The 16927-nt window shown below is 44.7% G+C and overlaps 1 protein-coding gene across 14 annotated transcripts in view; it reads right to left on the reverse strand.

Annotated features, from left to right (window-relative positions):
• ANO10 (anoctamin 10) overlaps window positions 1-12459 on the reverse strand; it is a 214391-nt gene extending 201932 nt beyond the window's left edge. For 7 of the 14 annotated variants that reach the window (XM_042235914.2, XM_042235910.2, XM_042235912.2 and 4 more), the window contains exons 1-3: window positions 12298-12459; window positions 10612-10674; window positions 787-939 (exon numbers count right to left, since the gene is read on the reverse strand). In XM_042235914.2, the coding sequence (XP_042091848.1) occupies window positions 787-939; window positions 10612-10630 (172 nt within the window). In that variant the 5' untranslated portion in view covers window positions 10631-10674; window positions 12298-12459. Of the gene's footprint in view, window positions 1-786; window positions 941-10611; window positions 10675-11808; window positions 12077-12288 lie in introns of those variants that run through there. The other 7 variants (XM_015102278.4, XM_042235904.2, XM_042235906.2 and 4 more) reach the window with 6 other exon arrangements.
• Between the last annotated feature and the right edge of the window lie 4468 nt (window positions 12460-16927).

Below are 16927 nucleotides of genomic sequence, written 5' to 3' on the forward strand. Positions count from 1 at the left end.
TGAGATGGTTGGATGGCATCATTGACTTGATGGACAGGAGTTTGAGCAGACTTAGGGAGATAGTGAAGGACAGGGAAGCCTGGCGTGCTGCAGTTCATGGGGTTGCCGAGACACAACTTGGCGACTGAACAATGACAACAAAGTGTCTGCTCGTGTAAAATGCCCTCCACCTCTTTCCCAGGTCCAGCCCCCTTTCTGCCAGAGAGCTGAGGGTTAAACTTTGGCTTCCTCCATGAAGTCATCCCTTACCACCTGAAAAGCATCACCAAGCATCACTTCCTCCTTCCCTTTACTTTCATAGCAAGCACACATACAAGACTCATTTTTAAGTATCCCACGTTGTTTTCTAACAGCTTTTTCATTAGCTTTTTTCCTATTCCTTTGACTTCCTGGATCTAGCATTCAGTCTCCTCACCCTGACAGTAATATCTTTGCTGTCGGAGACACGTTTCTGTCCCTCTTAGCATCACAACCAACACGTAAAGAATACTCAAAGATATCATACATTTGACAAATTTTTATTAAGTACCTACTATGTACCAGGTACTGTACACAGGCATAGAGTTTACAGCTGTGAACAAAATCACTCAGGTTGTTTACAGTCTGAGAGACTTACAACCTAACGTTGACCTAAGACCTCCTTTCAAGTCCTAGGTATAGAACAAAGAGCAAAGAAATGAACATGAATTTTAAAAATAGATCAACCAGAAAACTGTGAAACACATTTGTAAATACAGTTTTACTCAAGTGGGCATGACTAACTCGGAGTAATATTCATTTACTCACCTCCATCCTTCTTTTTAGTGATGATCCTGGCTTTCAGCCATTCTTTGGTTTCCTCCTTGACATCCTGAGCAAGTTCTATGACGACCAAAGGCAGGAAAGAACTCTCATGAGTATCCAGAGCGGATAAGGTCACTTTCATCTTTGACAAACTTGCTGAAAATAAAAAGTAAACATGGGTTCTCAAGGAAAAAAAACAAACATAGACTATATCTGTATTTTCTCTTAATGAAAATTAACCACAATTCACCACAAGTCCGGCTTCTTAGACAAAAGGAATTTTCCCATGATCCAGATGGGTTACATGCCAGGCTCACCCAACGGTTCACAGCACTTGTGGGGGCCAGGCCCTGCACAAAAACAAGGGAACAACACCCTTGTTTGTAAGCAGATCAGAATATGGTGGAGGGGACATTCAGGTAAGTGATAGGATAACAGTGTGAAAGGTACTCTCACAAGAGGACTAAGAAAGTATTTACAGAGGGTGTGACTGACCTGAACAGGACTTAGAAGGATAAACGAGAGTTTGCCAGATGGACAATGGATGGCAATCCAGGTAGAGGAAATAGAGTGCCCCCTACAAAATAATGATGACAAATAGCCAAGAGACTCAGAGAAATAGAAGTGATTAGTTACGGCTGGAGCATGAACTATGTTTTAGGGGAGGGAGGATGGGAATGGACTGGAACCCAATGAGGGCTCCTGACTATTACAAAGCAACTGCGCCTTGTCAACATACAACAGAAGTCACCAATTCATCATCAGCAGGGAGCTGACACAGTCCAGCTTCATGTTGTGGTATGCAGTCTATGTCCCCAGCATCAGCTGCCCCTCCCAGTGTCCCTAACTTTCTCAGAGGGATCATCTTTATCTCTGTTACCAAGGCCTGAAAACTGTCACAGTCAATGTGGAGACCCACGGATGGTATCAGTCACTAAGGCCTAATGACCTCCCCTAAAGTGTTTCTCATGTCAGTCTCTCTAACTCAGTGATTCTCATCAGGGGCAATTTTCAGACTTTGGACTCCTTTATTCTAACTTTGTACTTAATGGAAGTTTTAATGACTCCAAAGCACAAGTGCAAATCAATTATTGGGTACAATCACAGAAGCAGTGACCAACAACACAGGGCATCTCTCCTTTCTTTGGGGGAACTCACGGTCTTGCAGCAAGCTGATCAAACAGACCAAGACTGGCCTGGACTCATAAGCTTTTGTTTTTCACTAACAGAGCATAAGTTTTGTTTGGGGCAACACAGGTATTATAAATTAATGCTGGATGCAAATTATACTACAGATACACCAGGAATGCTATTTCCAGGTATCAGCCAAGTGAGAGTCAGCAGGCTAGGCTGCCAGGTCAAAATAGGACTGAGTTCTCACCTTCAAATAGCTGATAATGTGGTCAGGAATTATATAGAATGACAAAAGAGTTAGCAATTAGAGCTATGGGAACTCAGAATACCTCATACACAAAAGTTAATGGTCCAGCAAAGAGGGAAGCATGTTCTATGCAGGGAGCAACACATGTAAAGTCAATGAAGTGAGGGTGAAGTCCTGACCAGAGCACGGTGATAACATGTTTGTAAGCTGCAACCATATGGGAAAGTCTGCTGCCATTTACATCTGACTCAATAGTCAGTAAGAAGTCACAGGAGGTTTATGAGCAGATGACTGACTATGTGCCAGGGTGATACAAAACCCAACAGGTACATTTAGGGGGCTTTGTCCTGGTATTCTTTCAATTCCTTTGAATCTCTGAAATTCCTCGTAACAAAAAGTTTGGGAAAAGGTTAATTTACCAATAGACTATAGAGGCTTACCATCATCATCTTTTACATGGAAATATCAAATACAACAAACATTAATCATGGGGTTACCATGGGCCAGGTCACGATGGAGTCTAAAGGTACAGAAGTAAATAACATCAATATCTTACTTTTGAGAAGCGAGGGTACACCAAATCATTCTAACACACAGACTCGGTGCTGGGTTGACAAAAAAGTTCATTCGGGTTTTTCTATTGCACCTTATGGAAAACGTGAAAGAACTTACTGGCCAACCCAATATAATAGCAATAACCAGAAGGGCAGGGGCAAACTGAGGAGGGAAAAGGACTTTCTGGGAAGGGAGCCTGAGAACTAGTAACTTGGAAAAGATACACAGATGACTCCAAGGTTTCTAACCAGGGACATGGGAAGAATGGCTGTATGTGAGCAAACAGCAAAGACGGAAGGAATGGTGAGGTTAAGGACAATAAAGAAAGGGTTCAAAAGGGCGTATGTGCACAGGCATCAAAGGTCAAAGCTTTTTCGCCTTTATGCACTGCCTAATGTATGTCAGAAAGTGAAGAGGAACTAAAAAGCCTCTTGATGAAAGTGAAAGAGGAGAGTGAAAAAGTTGGCTTAATGCTCAACATTCAGAAAACGAAGATCATGGCATCTGGTCCCATCACTTCATGGCAAATAGATGGCAAAACAGTGGAAACAGTGTCAGACTTTAATTTTGTGAGCTCCAAAATCACTGCAGATGGCGACTGCAGCCATGAAATTAAAAGACGCTTACTTCTTGGAAGAAAAGTTATGACCAACCTAGATAGCATATTCAAAAGCAGAGACATTACTTTGCCAACAAGGCCCATCTAGTCAAGGCTATGGTTTTTCCAGTGGTCATGTATGGATGTGAAAGTTGGACTGTGAAGAAAGCTGAGTGCCGAAGAATTGATGCTTTTGAACTGTGGTGTTGGAGAAGACTCTTGAGAGTCTCGGACTGCAAGGAGATCCAACCAGTCCATTCTAAAGGAGATCAGTCCTGGGTGTTCTTTGGAAGGAATGATGCTAAAGCTGAAACTCCAGTACTTTGGCCACCTCACGCGAAGAGTTGACTCATTAGAGAAGACTCTGATGCTGGGAGGGATTGGGGGCAGGAGGAGAAGGGGACGACCGAGGATGAGATGGCTGGATGGCATCACTGATTCGATGGACATGAGTTTGGGTAAACTCCGGGAGCTGGTGATGGACAGGGAGGCCTGGTGTGCTGTGATTCATGGGGTCGCAAAGAGTCAGACACAACTGAGTGACTGTATTGAACTGAACTGAATTTAAGTGAAAGAAATGGCAACCCACTCCAGTATTCTTGCCTGTAGAATCCCATGGACAGAGTGGCCTGGTAGGCTACAGCCCATGGGCTCGCAAGAGTTAGACACAGTGACTAAACCACCACCAAAGTGAGTGAGAATTATTCACAATCAACAAGTCATAAAACAATCTTTCTGAGAAACTAGAGGCAGATTTCAGTTCTCAACAAGCATATGGGCTCTATCTAGAAATTCACAGTAAATACTTGCTCCTTTCAGTTTTGAAACATGACCTTAACCTTAAAAAGATGTCCCATATGTTACAGACAAAAATGTCACAATCTCTGATATACAAAGAATTCTTACAAATCAACAACAGGAAAATAGAAGAAAAACTGAATTGACAAGTCACAAAGAAGAAATAAAGAGGACAACACACTTGAAAAGATGTTCAAAGTTACTAAGAAAAGAATGCAAAGTAACAATGAGATGTTTTCCCTTTCCAGATTTGTTGAAAGGTGGACAGAACCCAGATGGTCTGGCACAAGAGCAGAAAAGTTGGCATTTTCACATATTGCTGTCAGATGTTGTAACTTGATTCCACCTTCCCATAAAGAACAGTAGCAATCTGAAACACGGTATTAAATACACCATTCAAGAAAACATTGCCAGTTCTAGGAATTTATGTTGTTGTCCAGTTTTTCAGTCATGTCCGACTCAGATCACTCCAGGCTTCCCTGTCCTTCACTATCTCCAAGAGTTTGCTCAGTTTCATGCCCATTGAGTCAATAATGCCATCCAATCATCTCTTCTCCTGTGGCCCCCTTCCCCTCTTGCCTTCAATCTTTCCCAGCATCAGGGTCTTTTCCAAAGAGTTGGCTCCTTCACATCAGGTGGCCAAAGTACTGGAGCTTCAGCATCAGTCCTTGTAATGAATATTCAGGAATTTATACCAAAAATAAAAAATGTACACAGAAGAAGTTCATTACAACTCTTTTGTCTATCTTTCCTATAGTGTCAAACAGGAGAGCGGCTAAATAAAGTCTAACTATACAACAGAATCATTAATACCAGGATACAGATCCAACTCCATTAACATGAGAATGTTTCATAACACTATAAGGTAAAAATGCAGAATGTGACTCCATTTATGAATATATATTATCCATAGAAATTGTAAAATGACAACACTAGCTACTGCATTCAAAGCACTGAGCTCTGTTTTTCTTTTTCTTTTCTGCCTGTGCTGCTCTGCATGCAGGAACCTAAGCTTCCTGACCAGGGATGAACCCATGGCCCCTACAGGAGAAGCGCAAAGTCCTAAACACTGGATCACCAGGGAATTACCCAGGGCTATACATTTTTTGGCTCAGTCAGTAAAGAACCTGCCTGTAACACAGGAGACCTGGGATGATCTCTGGGTTGGGAACATCCCCTGAAGGAGGGCATGGCAACCCACTCTGGTATTCTTGCCTGAAGAATTCCCATGGACAGAGGAGTCTGGTGAGCAATAGTCTATGGGGTCACAAAGACTCAGACACAACTGAGTGGCTAAGCACACAAGAGTCCCACACCAACCTCGTAAAGAAGGAACTTCGATGATTTCACTTTACAGAAGAGAAAACTGAGGTGAAAGAAGTAAAACAGTCCACATCACAGTCGCAAAGAGGGGAACTGGGCTTCAAAACCAGACAGCCTGATGCCAGAGCTCACAACCTTAACCACAAGTGTGTATATATACCTACTCATCACATATGACAGACTTTGTACTACACACACTTGCGTTAGTCACATGTGGGTATGTGCATTTAACAAAAATTCCATCAATGATTAGGCAGCTATATTTTTCCTTGGCCATTTTCAGGTAGTAGGATTCATGATCATTTTTATTTTCTTTACATTTTTCTAATTTGAATTTTACTGAGCATGTGTTTCTTATGATTAGAAACAAATACCTTCTATGTTCATAAAATAGAAAACTCTACTTTTCAATAACAGGTGTAAAATATACACTGCAATAAAGACCAAAAGATACTTCCAAAATGACATATGCAATATTTTGCTTTACTCCTAAGATTAAAAACATATTAACTTTGAACACAAGAAGTTGCCCAGCTTTAAAAGGTTCTTTTGTTTAGTTTTGGGTAAAAGCATATAAACTGAAAGAACTTGTTACCTATTCAGGAGACTGGCAAAACCACTGCAGAAGCTGGACTAGGATAGAACTTTTGGAGCCAAAGGAGCCTTAGGCATCAATTAGTCCCAAGACCACAAACTATTTCACGTTAATAAAACCTGAAGTTACACATGCCGAGAGGAGCAACCCCACGTCCAAGGAGCGGTGGCTGCACAGGCGCAGGAGGGCCAAGAGGAGCTACTCCATGTTCAAGGTCAGGAAGGAAGGCTGTGAGGAGATACCCCTCGTCCAAGGTAAGGAGCATCGGCTGCGCTTTGCTGGAGCAGCTGTGAAGAGATACCCCAAATCCAAGGTAAGAGAAACCCAAGTAAGACAGTAGGTGTTGCGAGAGGCAAGAGGGCAGACACACAAACCATAACCACAGAAAACTAGTCAATCTAATCCCACGGACCACAGCCTTGTCTAACTCAATGAAACTAAGCCATGCACAGTGTGAAAAGGCAAAATGATAGATACTGAAAGAGGAACTCCGCAGGTCGGTAGGTGCCCAATATGCTATTGGAGATCAGTGGAGAAATAACTCCAGAAAGAAGGAAGGGATGGAGCCAAAGCAAAAACAATACCCAGCTGTGGATGTGACTGGTGATAGAAGCAAGGTCCGATGCTGTAAAGACCAATATTGCATAGGAACCTGGAATGTCAGGTCCATGAATCAAGGCAAATTGGAAGTGGTCAAACAGGAGATGGCAAGAGTGAACATTGACATTCTAGGAATCAGCGAACTAAAATGGACTGGGATGGGTGAATTTAACTCAGATGACCATTATATCTACTACTGCGGGCAGGAATCCATTAGAAGAAATGGAGTAGCCATCATGGTCAACAAGAGTCCGAAATGCAGTACTTGGATGCAATCTCAAAAATGACAGAATGATCTCTGTTCATTTCCAAGGCAAACCATTCAATATCACAGTAATCCAAGTCTACACCCCAACCAGTAACACTGAAGAAGCTGAAGCTGAACGGTTCTATGCAGACCTCCAAGACCTTTTAGAACTAACACCCAAAAAAGATGTCCTTTTCATTATAGGGGACTGGAATGCAAAAGTAGGAAGTCAAGAAACACCTGGGGTAACAGGCAAATTTGGCCTTGGAATACAGAATGAAGCAAGGCAAAGGCTAATAGAGTTTTGCCAAGAGAATGCACTGGTCATAGCAAACACCCTCTTCCAACAACTCTACACATGGACATCACCAGATGGTTAACACCGAAATCAGATTGATTATATTCTTTGCAGCCAAAGATGGAGAAGCTCTATACAGTCAGCAAAAACAAGACCGGGAGCTGACTGTGGCTCAGATCATGAACTCCTTAATGCCAAATTCAGACTTAAATTGAAGAAAGTAGGGAAAACCACTAGACCATTCAGGTATGACCTAAATCAAATTCCTTATGATTATACAGTGGAAGTGAGAAATAGATTTAAGGGACTAGATCTGATAGATAGAGTGCCAGATGAACTATGGAATGAGGTTCGTGACACTGTACAGGAGACAGGGATCAAGACCATCCCCATGGAAAAGAAATGCAAAAAAGCAAAATGGCTGTCTGGGGAGGCCTTACAAATAGCTGTGAAAAGAAGAGAGGCAAAACGCAAAGGAGAAAAGGAAAGACATAAGCATCTGAATGCAGAGTTCCAAAGAATAGCAAGGAGAGATAAGAAAGCCTTCCTCAGCGATCAATGCAAAGAAATGGAAAACAACAGAATGGGAAAGACTAGAGATCTCTTCAAGAAAATTACAGATACCAAGGGAACATTTCATGCAAAGAAGGGCTCGATAAAGGACAGAAATGGTATGGACCTAACAGAAGCACAGCCCTGGGATTTCTTTGGAAGGAATGATGCTAAAGCTGAAACTCCAGTACTTTAGCCACCTCATGCGAAGAGTTGACTATTTGGAAAAGACTCTGATGCTGGGAGGGATTGGGGGCAGGAGGAGAAGGGGACGACTGAGGATGAGATGGCTGGATGGCATCACCGATTCGATGGACATGAGTTTGGATAAACTCCGGGAGTTGGTGATGCACAGGGAGGCCTGGCGTGCTGCGATGCATGGGGTCGCAGAGTTGGACACTACTGAGCGACTGAACTGAACTGACTGAAGTTAAACAACCATTGTAGCAGAAAGAGGACTGAAATCCACCACTCTTTCAATGATACCATGCCGTATGCAAAGAACCTTTTTCCCCCTTTTTATGAACTTAGCCAATAATGTTGGTTTATAGTCTCACCACAGCAGTGGCCTTACCACAGCTGTGTAGCCAGCCACGCACTTTTGATCATTAAGAGACCAACAGACTAACACAAGTGCCAGTGCTGCTTAGGCTCTGCTCTGAGCAGTTCAGTGGAGCTTGGTAAGCTTTGACCCCTCCAAGGCTCCAGTACATAAGATGCTCTTGGAGCATCTTTCAACACTGCTTGTTTTCAGGTGCTTCCACTGGGATGGCACTTACAGGCTGGGTGACCTAAGAGACAGGAACCTCTCTTAAATGACCATGGTCCTGTCCCTGAAGCCCTGTGCCCTCCTTCCCGGGCCCTCTACTCAGGGAATTTCCATCATGGCATGGTATCACCCCTGGGGATGCTCTCTCCTCAGGCAGTCCTGCCCCTCTCTGGGCTCTGCATGCAACATCACTCTTGTGGTTTACTGACCAGTGCAATCCAGGCCTGTCCCAAACCCACCTCTCCACATGGGCGGGCCCAACAAGTGGATATCAAGTGTAAGGTGGTAAAAATAAGAAACCTCACGGCGGCCAGGACTAAGCTGAGTTCTGCAATCCACTTTCACCAGAAGGTCTTAATAGGAGCTGGTTTCACCACTGGGGCTTCCCTGGTGGCTCAGAGGTTAAAGCGTCTGCCTGGCATGCAGGAGACCTGGGTTCAATCCCTGGATCGGGAAGATCCCCTGGAGAAGGAAATGGCAACCCACTCCAGTACTCTTGCCTGGAGAATCCCATGGGGGTAGGAGCCTGGTAGGCTACAGTCCATGGGGTCGCAAAGAGTCCGGACATGACTGAGCGACTTCACTTCACCATTACCATCCACACTACATTCGTGTGTGTGTTAGTCACTCAATTGTGTCCAACTCTTTGCGACCCCACAAACTGTAGCCTGTCAGGCTTCTCTGTCCATGGAATTCTTCAGGCAAGAGTACTGGAGTGGATTGCCATTTCCTTCTCCAGAGGCTCTTCCCAATTCAGGGACTGAACCCTGGTCTCCTGCATCTCAGGCAGATTCTTTACCACTTGAGTAGTACGTGGAACCAAAAAACCAGGTTGGGGGACCTGGTGGGTTTAAGTGTGGGCATGGCAGAGGGCCTCACAGTTCCTGTTGGGGCCAATCTGAAAACAGGCAATGATTCAACACATAGATTTCCTGGACACAAGGGAGTAGAATGATTCTGCTACCATAGCCAGTGTCCCCTTTTATCCAGGAAGTTGGCCAGGCCAGCACCCAGGAATAACTACACGACACAGAGCAGCTAGGTTCCATATACTCTCCACACAGGGTCAGTAGACAGCCATCCCAAACTCCTTCTCCTTTATCATGTATTGAATTGCACACAGGGCTAAAGGAGACCTACAAAGGAACTGGCTCCTGGTTGCTTTTATGTTAGCTATTGGAATCACCCGCCTATAATAAGAGTGAAATCCTGACCACATGGTGGCCGAAACACACGTGCACAAAGAAACTCACTGTGAGTTCCACCAAGAGGGCGGGGGGTGTTCACATATTTTATCAAGGATCAAAAAAAAAAAGAGTAACAACCTCTTACTTCTCTTCTTGAGTTTGGGTAAAGAAGAAAAGTCAATGGAATTATCATAAATTCAAAGATTAATAATAAGTAAATGGACAAGGCTGTCTTTAGGAATCACCTTACATCAGACTCAAGGAGAAGCTCTGATCAAAATGACAAAAATACTTTCAGTCATAAAGTAGAGCAGAAACACGTCAGTGAGAGAAAACTGAAGGGCTACACTGATCAAACTGGAAGACGAGAGAGATTTCCTAGGAGAAAAGTTGCAATTTTAATGGCTGATGTTAGAAGGAAAAGGGACAGGACCTCTCCTAGGGCTCCCGAGGCCTAAGACAACTTAGAGACAGCCTCTAAAACCTCAGCAGGTAGTTAATTATGAGACAGTCCCCCCCGCTCAGAGTCACCTAAGATGTGGGCAGATCTGAGAACGGAATTTGAGCACCGCACACCCCCACCCCTCACTAGAGTTCCACAGGGACACCCCCAACACAGGGAAGATGCTGAGGCCCATTCCCTGAGGCACATATCTGGGGACCTCCCAGCCTCAACACTCCACAAAAAGGCGTGGGAGAGTTGAGACATGATGCCATAAAGACGACATGGTCACAGCAGCCCAGACCTGATTACATGTTGCACTCAATCGTCTGTCTACATTTAGCACCCCAGACACTGTCAAGATTTCTGCTTTTTTGGGCTGGAATAATGTCTGAGAACCTAGAGCAACAATGAATCTCCTCCCTAAGCACAAGACCTGGCACACAGCTGAACCCCTCCGAAGTGATAAAAGAATGAATTCACCTGATGAACTCACCACCATTTATGAAGATGTTTAGGGAGAATTTTCAATGATCCAGGAAAATGCTAAAAATACAAAAGGAAAAAAGCAAAACACAAAGTAATACAACAATATGACCCCAATTATGTACTATGTACATTTAGTTATTTAGAATTCCCTGGTAGCTCAGTTGGTACAGAATCTGCCTGCAGTGCAGGAGACCCAGGTTCAGTTCCTGGGTTGGGAAGATCCCCTGGAGAAGAAAATGGCAACCCACGTAAGTATTCTTGCCTGGAAAATCCAAAGGACAGAGGAGCCTGGCGGGCTACGGTCCATGGGATCACAAGAGTCAGACATGACTTAGTGACGAAACCACCACAACATTTAGTTATGCAAAAAAAAAAACCAAAAATAAAGAAGTTGGTGATGGACAGGGAGGCCTGGCGCGCTGCGATTCATGGGGTCGCAAAAAGTCAGACACTACTGAGCGACTGAACTGAACTGAACTGCACCAAAAGAGTTGGTGAAATAACATGGAGTTTTAATGTTCATCCTTTATACTTTTCTCTATCTTCTGAGTTTTCTTACAATGAAGAAAAGTTTCACTGAGCTTGTTGGTTTGTTTTTTTAAGTGGGCACACTTTCCAATTTACCAGGACTCTTCCTTCCCTTTCCAATATTTTAGGGCCTTTTCAATTTCATTCTTCATCTGCAGTTCTACAATATCTGGTCATAACAGATACGATCTACTTTCCACAGTTAATTTGCAATTGTCTGTCATACTCACAGAATGGGCTGTTAGAAAACATCTAGTTCTCTAGCTCCATGTAACTTTAAGTTGAAAGTAATCACAAAAGAAAGACTTAAATATTTTTTAAAACCCCACAGGATTCGATTTTTAAACATTAAAACTCCACACGATTTAAAATATGTTAAATATTTGTGATGTTTTTCAATCCGAATAAACCTCAACTCTGAAAGGGTGGGACCTCCATACACCGTCTGGATTGCTGAAATGGGGATTTTACAGAAGACAGCGCCCACAAGCACTGGCGCGGCCACAGCTCCAGGTAAATTAGGAGAAGCACCCGGTCCAGTCACAGCTCTCAGGTGTCCCAGGCACTACCCTTGATTTGCATCTATTATTTAAGCTACACGATGTGTCCCTGTTGAAAGCCTGGAAACTCGATCGCCCCAATGTGAGAAACAGCAGAACTCACAAGCTGGATGGGGTCACACGCGTTCCGACTGTCCGCGGAAGCGTGAATCATCGGCCGCCGTGAGCTGGTCCTTCCCCAAAACGCCCTTCCCTGGGCTTCGCCGACTTCGCCATCCCGAATCACCTCATTGCCCACAGGTCTGGAACACCTCAAGCCCCCGCATCCTGCCTCCACAAACCACGAGAGTTCACCCTCACCAGATTTCTTCTATGGACCCTCCACCTCAGACCAACCGTGGCCCTCTGCAGCGTCCAAACCTGCGAATGCCACTCCCACCTGCGCTGCTCCCCGCTCCGCCCCCCGCCTCGAAAAATACCCGACCTCGGCGTCCCTCCCGGTCCCATCTCCCCATTCCCGGATTGCCAGCCCCGGAAGGTACACGGGAAGGAAGCGTCGCGCCGCCGCAGGGCAGCCCAGACTCAACGACCCGCAGCGACCTGGGCTCTGGCCGCCGAGTGTCAGGGGTCGCAGGCCCCCTACCTCACTCACCCGCCGCCTCAGCGCTCCACGTCTTCGGGGGCGGGCCCGAGAGCCGGCGAGTCCCGGAGGCCCGGCGAGCAACTCTCGGGGCTGGAGGCGGGCGGGGGCCTGCGGGGTGGGCGCCGCGGAGCGCTGGGCGTGGCGGACGTGGCGGGGCCAAGACGCAATCTCGCGCAGGCGGGGCGGGGCCGAGGTGGGGGTAGGCGGGGCTTGGTGCTGGGGCCTAGCGGTGAGTCACCCCCGGCGGAGAGACCTGGCTGCCCCAGAGAAACGCCAGACGAGCCAAACCCCGCTGTCGCCTGCAATGAGAGCTGAGGCTGCTAGGGCAAAGGGTTGCCTGGGGGGCTGGCACTTCGCGTGTGGGCGGGACCACGGTAGGAGAGGCGGGGTTTCCCAAGGCTGTCCAGCAGGACGGGGGCAGGACCAAAATGGAGAGGCGGGGCCTCCTAGGACTGGGCTGTCACCCCAAGAGTCCAACGGCGACCCCTAAAGAAATATGGCCCTTTCACATTTTCCTCTTTTCCTGTCTCTTAAGGCCCAAACTGGGGCTTTCCGGGTGGCTCAGTGGTAAAGAATTCTCCTGTCAATGCAGGAGACGCAGGAGATGCGGAATCGAGCCACCGATTGGGAAGATCCCCTGGCAAAGGAAATGGCAACCTTCTCCAGTATTATCTGTAAAATCCCATGGACAAGAGCAGCCTCGCAGACTGTGGTCCAGGAGGTTGCAAGGAGTCGGACATGACTGAGTGAGCACAGAAGGTCCAGAATCCAACTTTCTTGTCACTTTCAAATATAAGAACAAGTCTCATTTTAGTTGTAATTCACTTTCAGGTAATGAAAAGTCCAAATCCAGTATATTATTAAAACTTCATATCCAATATAGCCAAATATCTTATAGATTATAGCCTCCTAGCCCCGCCGTCCCCTACCTCGGAGAAAACCTCTTCAGTTCAGTTCAGTCGCTCAGTCGTGTCCGACTCTCTACGACCCCATGAATCGTAGCACGCCAGGCCTCCCTGTCCATCACCAACTCCCGGAGTTCACTCAGACTCACGTCCATCGAGTCCGTGATGCCATCCAGCCATCTCATCCTCTGTCATCCCCTTCTCCTCCTAACCCCAATCCCTCCCAGCATCAGTCTTTTCCAATGAGTCAACTCTTCGCATGACGTGGCCAAAGTATTGGAGTTTCAGCTTTAGCATCATTCTTTCCAAAGAAATCCCAGGGCTGATCTCCTTCAGAATGGACTGGTTGGATCTCCTTGCACTCCAAGGGACTCTCAAGAGTCTTCTCCAACACCACAGTTCAAAAGCATCAGTTCTTCGGTGCTCAGCTTTCTTCACAGTCCAACTCTCACACCCATACATGACCACAGGAAAACCATAGCCTTGACTAGACGGACCTTTGTTGGCAAAGTAATGTCTCTGCTTTTGAATATGCTATCTAGGTTGGTCATAACTTTCCTTCCAAGGAGTAAGCGTCTTTTAATTTCATGGCTGCAGTCACCATCTGCAGTGATTTTGGAGGCCCCCAAAAAAGTCTGACGCTGTTTCCACTGTTTCACCATCTATTTGCCATGAAGTGATGGGACCAGATGCCATGATCTTCGTTTTCTGAATGTTGAGCATTAAGCCAACTTTTTCACTCTCCTCTTTCACTTTCATCAAGAAGCTTTTTAGTTCTTCTTCATTTTCTGCCGTAAGGGTGGTGTCATCTGCATATCTGAGGTTATTGATATTTCTCCTGGCAATCTTGATTCCAGCTTGTGCTTCTTCCAGCCCAGCGTTTCTCATGATGTACTCTGCATAGAAGTTAAATAAAGCTCTTACTCTCCCCTTTTTTCTCCATCCTAGCTACGTTAGTCTCCCTGCTCTGTCAGGAATTCACCAGCCACCCTCTACCATCTTTGCCACCTCCCACCTCGGGATCTGTGCACTGGGGTTTTGTTCTCTCTGCATTCAAAGCTCTTTGTTAATTAAGGAGATGATTTATTTCCTTCCTTCCTTCACAGGAATCTGGAATCAAATCCCATCTTCTCACCGAGGCCGTTTCTAGGTGAAGGTGAAGTTGCTGTCATGTCCGACTCTTTGCGACCCTGTGGACTGTAACCTACTAGGCTTCTCCGTCCATGGGATTCTCCAGGCAAGAATACTGGAGTGGATTGCCATTTCCTTCGCCAGGGGATCTTCCCGACCCAGGGATCGAACCCAGGTCTCCCGCATTGGAGGCAGATGCTTTAACCTCTGAGCCACCAGGGAAACCACTTTCTAACTATTCTTTAATACCTGCTCTCCAGTCCATCTCACCATCTTAACATACTTCTTTTTTCCTTAGCGCTCATCACCTTCTAGCGCTTTATATTGTTTTTTTGTCAATCTTTCACTAGGATGTAAGCTTCACAGGGACAGAGATTTTTCAGTTTTATCCATGATACATCCCCAGTTAAGGATCCCAGTAGGCATGCAATAACTCTTAAAAGGAATGAGAGAAACAGTGAATGGTCGCTTTCTTCCGCAGTTCATTGCAGACAGATGCCTGAAGTCCTACAGTGCCTGAGAGGCTGGGTCTGCTTTTCTGTCCCCTGACCCTGCTTTGTGTTTTCCAGGTTCAAGACAGGAAAGAGGGAGACCAGGGATAGAGCACAGAAGCCTAATTACTTGGAAGGGACTGTGTGTTGATCTTTCTAGACTCCTAATGCTCTGTCATAGCAGCTCACAGCTTATTGATCAGTTCTCCTGTGGCCATCATGGTAGGGGGCCAGAAGTTCTTTTCTCTTCTGAAAATCAGGACAAATTGTTTATGAGGTTCTATAGGTTTAGACATTGGTTACTCAATAGACTTTTTTTTTTTCAACTGCACACTTCCTATTTTCTCATTCCTTGAATTTATGGCCATCTCTCCATATAACATCTTCTGATATTTATATGCTGGAAGGAATGGAAAAATAAAAATTGAATGGAAATATTAAAAATGCCTTTCACAAAGAGGGTCTCCTTTCATCTCTACAATTAACACATTAAAACTGTAAATATGACAAATTAGTTGTTGGAAAACACAAATGGTAGACTTCAGTTAATGATATGGACTCCTGTATCAGTTAGCTGTGGCTGCATAACAAACCACTACACAGAATTAGGGATTCCCTTCTCCACCACTCTCCTTTGGGACATTTCTTTCATAAGCTCTGGCACCCAGAACATCCTTTATCCAGTTCTGCTGGCCAGAAAGATAAGAGTTCCTCTGGAGTTTGCTATCCTTTATATCTGTTGTGCTGCTGTGTGCAGCTGGGGCAGCCCTCAGGGCAATGTTGAGGGGAGAGAGAGAAAAACTGACAGAGATCCTCCCCCTACTTCATACAAGTGTCCCTCTTCCCATCTCCTCTGACCAGAGGGACAGGTTTTCTATCAGGGTCTAATTACTCATGTTACTGTACTATAGTAATGAAGTACTGTGACCAAGGAAGCTCCAGGACAAAGAAGGGAGAAGGAAAAACAATCATGAATTTTCACCCCTTTCTCCACCTTGTAGCATCCTTTTTCTATTTTGTCCAGAGGTTTAAGTAGTAATCAGGGGCAGACATAGGCTGCAGTGGAGTTACTCCATTTTGGCCAGAACCAGAACTTATCAATTTAATAAATGAAAAAATATATTAATTTATATTTCTCTTATTACGAATGATGAGACATATGCATTTCATTTGCTACAAATTACGTATTTTGTTTACTTTTCTACTGGATATAGAAATACTTCATATAATCATAAAAATAATTCCTTTCTTAGAAATGAATATCAAAACTTTTCTCAGTTTGACATGCCTTTTGAATTCTCTTATGCTATTTTACTTGCTTTGGTTTTTTCCCTTTGATTGTTTTGGTTTTATTGGTCATGCAGACTTTTCCCATTAGTCAATTTTTACCAAACTTCTGTTTTACTACTTACTACATTTCGTTACATTATACTTAGACCTACAACTCTCTTGTATTACTCTGAAAATCCTTCTATGGTTTCTTCTTCTTCTTTTTGGAAGAAGAACTTTTTATTACCTTTATGTACAGGAAACTCTATAATGTGCACTTGACCAAGTTTGGCGGCTAGTTCTTTGATCTTTGCCTTCTCCAGCTTGGCAATATGAGCTACTGATTTTGAACCCAGGACACTGCCTCCCCAGTGATGGTAGATCTCACCATATCTGTCATTGTAATTGGTCCTGATGACTTCCACCAGTTTGGCCAGTGTGCCCTGGTCTTCTGAGTTGACTTGCGTGAAGGCCACAGTGTGTATAGGTCTTCCCGTGGACCAGACGCTCCAGCCTGGCCTTCTCCTTAATTATGAAAAAGGGAACCCTATCTTACAGTGCAACGCAGGCAGGAAGACCATGATCTGGAAAACAACATTAACTCTACAGTGTATTTTGAGCAAAAACAGTAACTTAAAAGCTAATGTAGAGAACCTACAGTTTAGCAAAGAGAACTCTACTCAAGGATCTGTGGTAACCTAAATAGGAAGAAAATCTAAAAGAGAGTGGATATATGTATATGTATAATGGATTCACTTTACTTTACAGCAGAAACTAACACAATGGTGTAAAGCAACTATATTCCAATAATTTTTTTTTTAAAAAAAAGCTAACATGGTAGCA

The sequence above is a fragment of the Ovis aries genome, chromosome 19, assembly GCF_016772045.2.
Source record: "Ovis aries strain OAR_USU_Benz2616 breed Rambouillet chromosome 19, ARS-UI_Ramb_v3.0, whole genome shotgun sequence".
Taxonomy (NCBI): domain Eukaryota; kingdom Metazoa; phylum Chordata; class Mammalia; order Artiodactyla; family Bovidae; genus Ovis; species Ovis aries.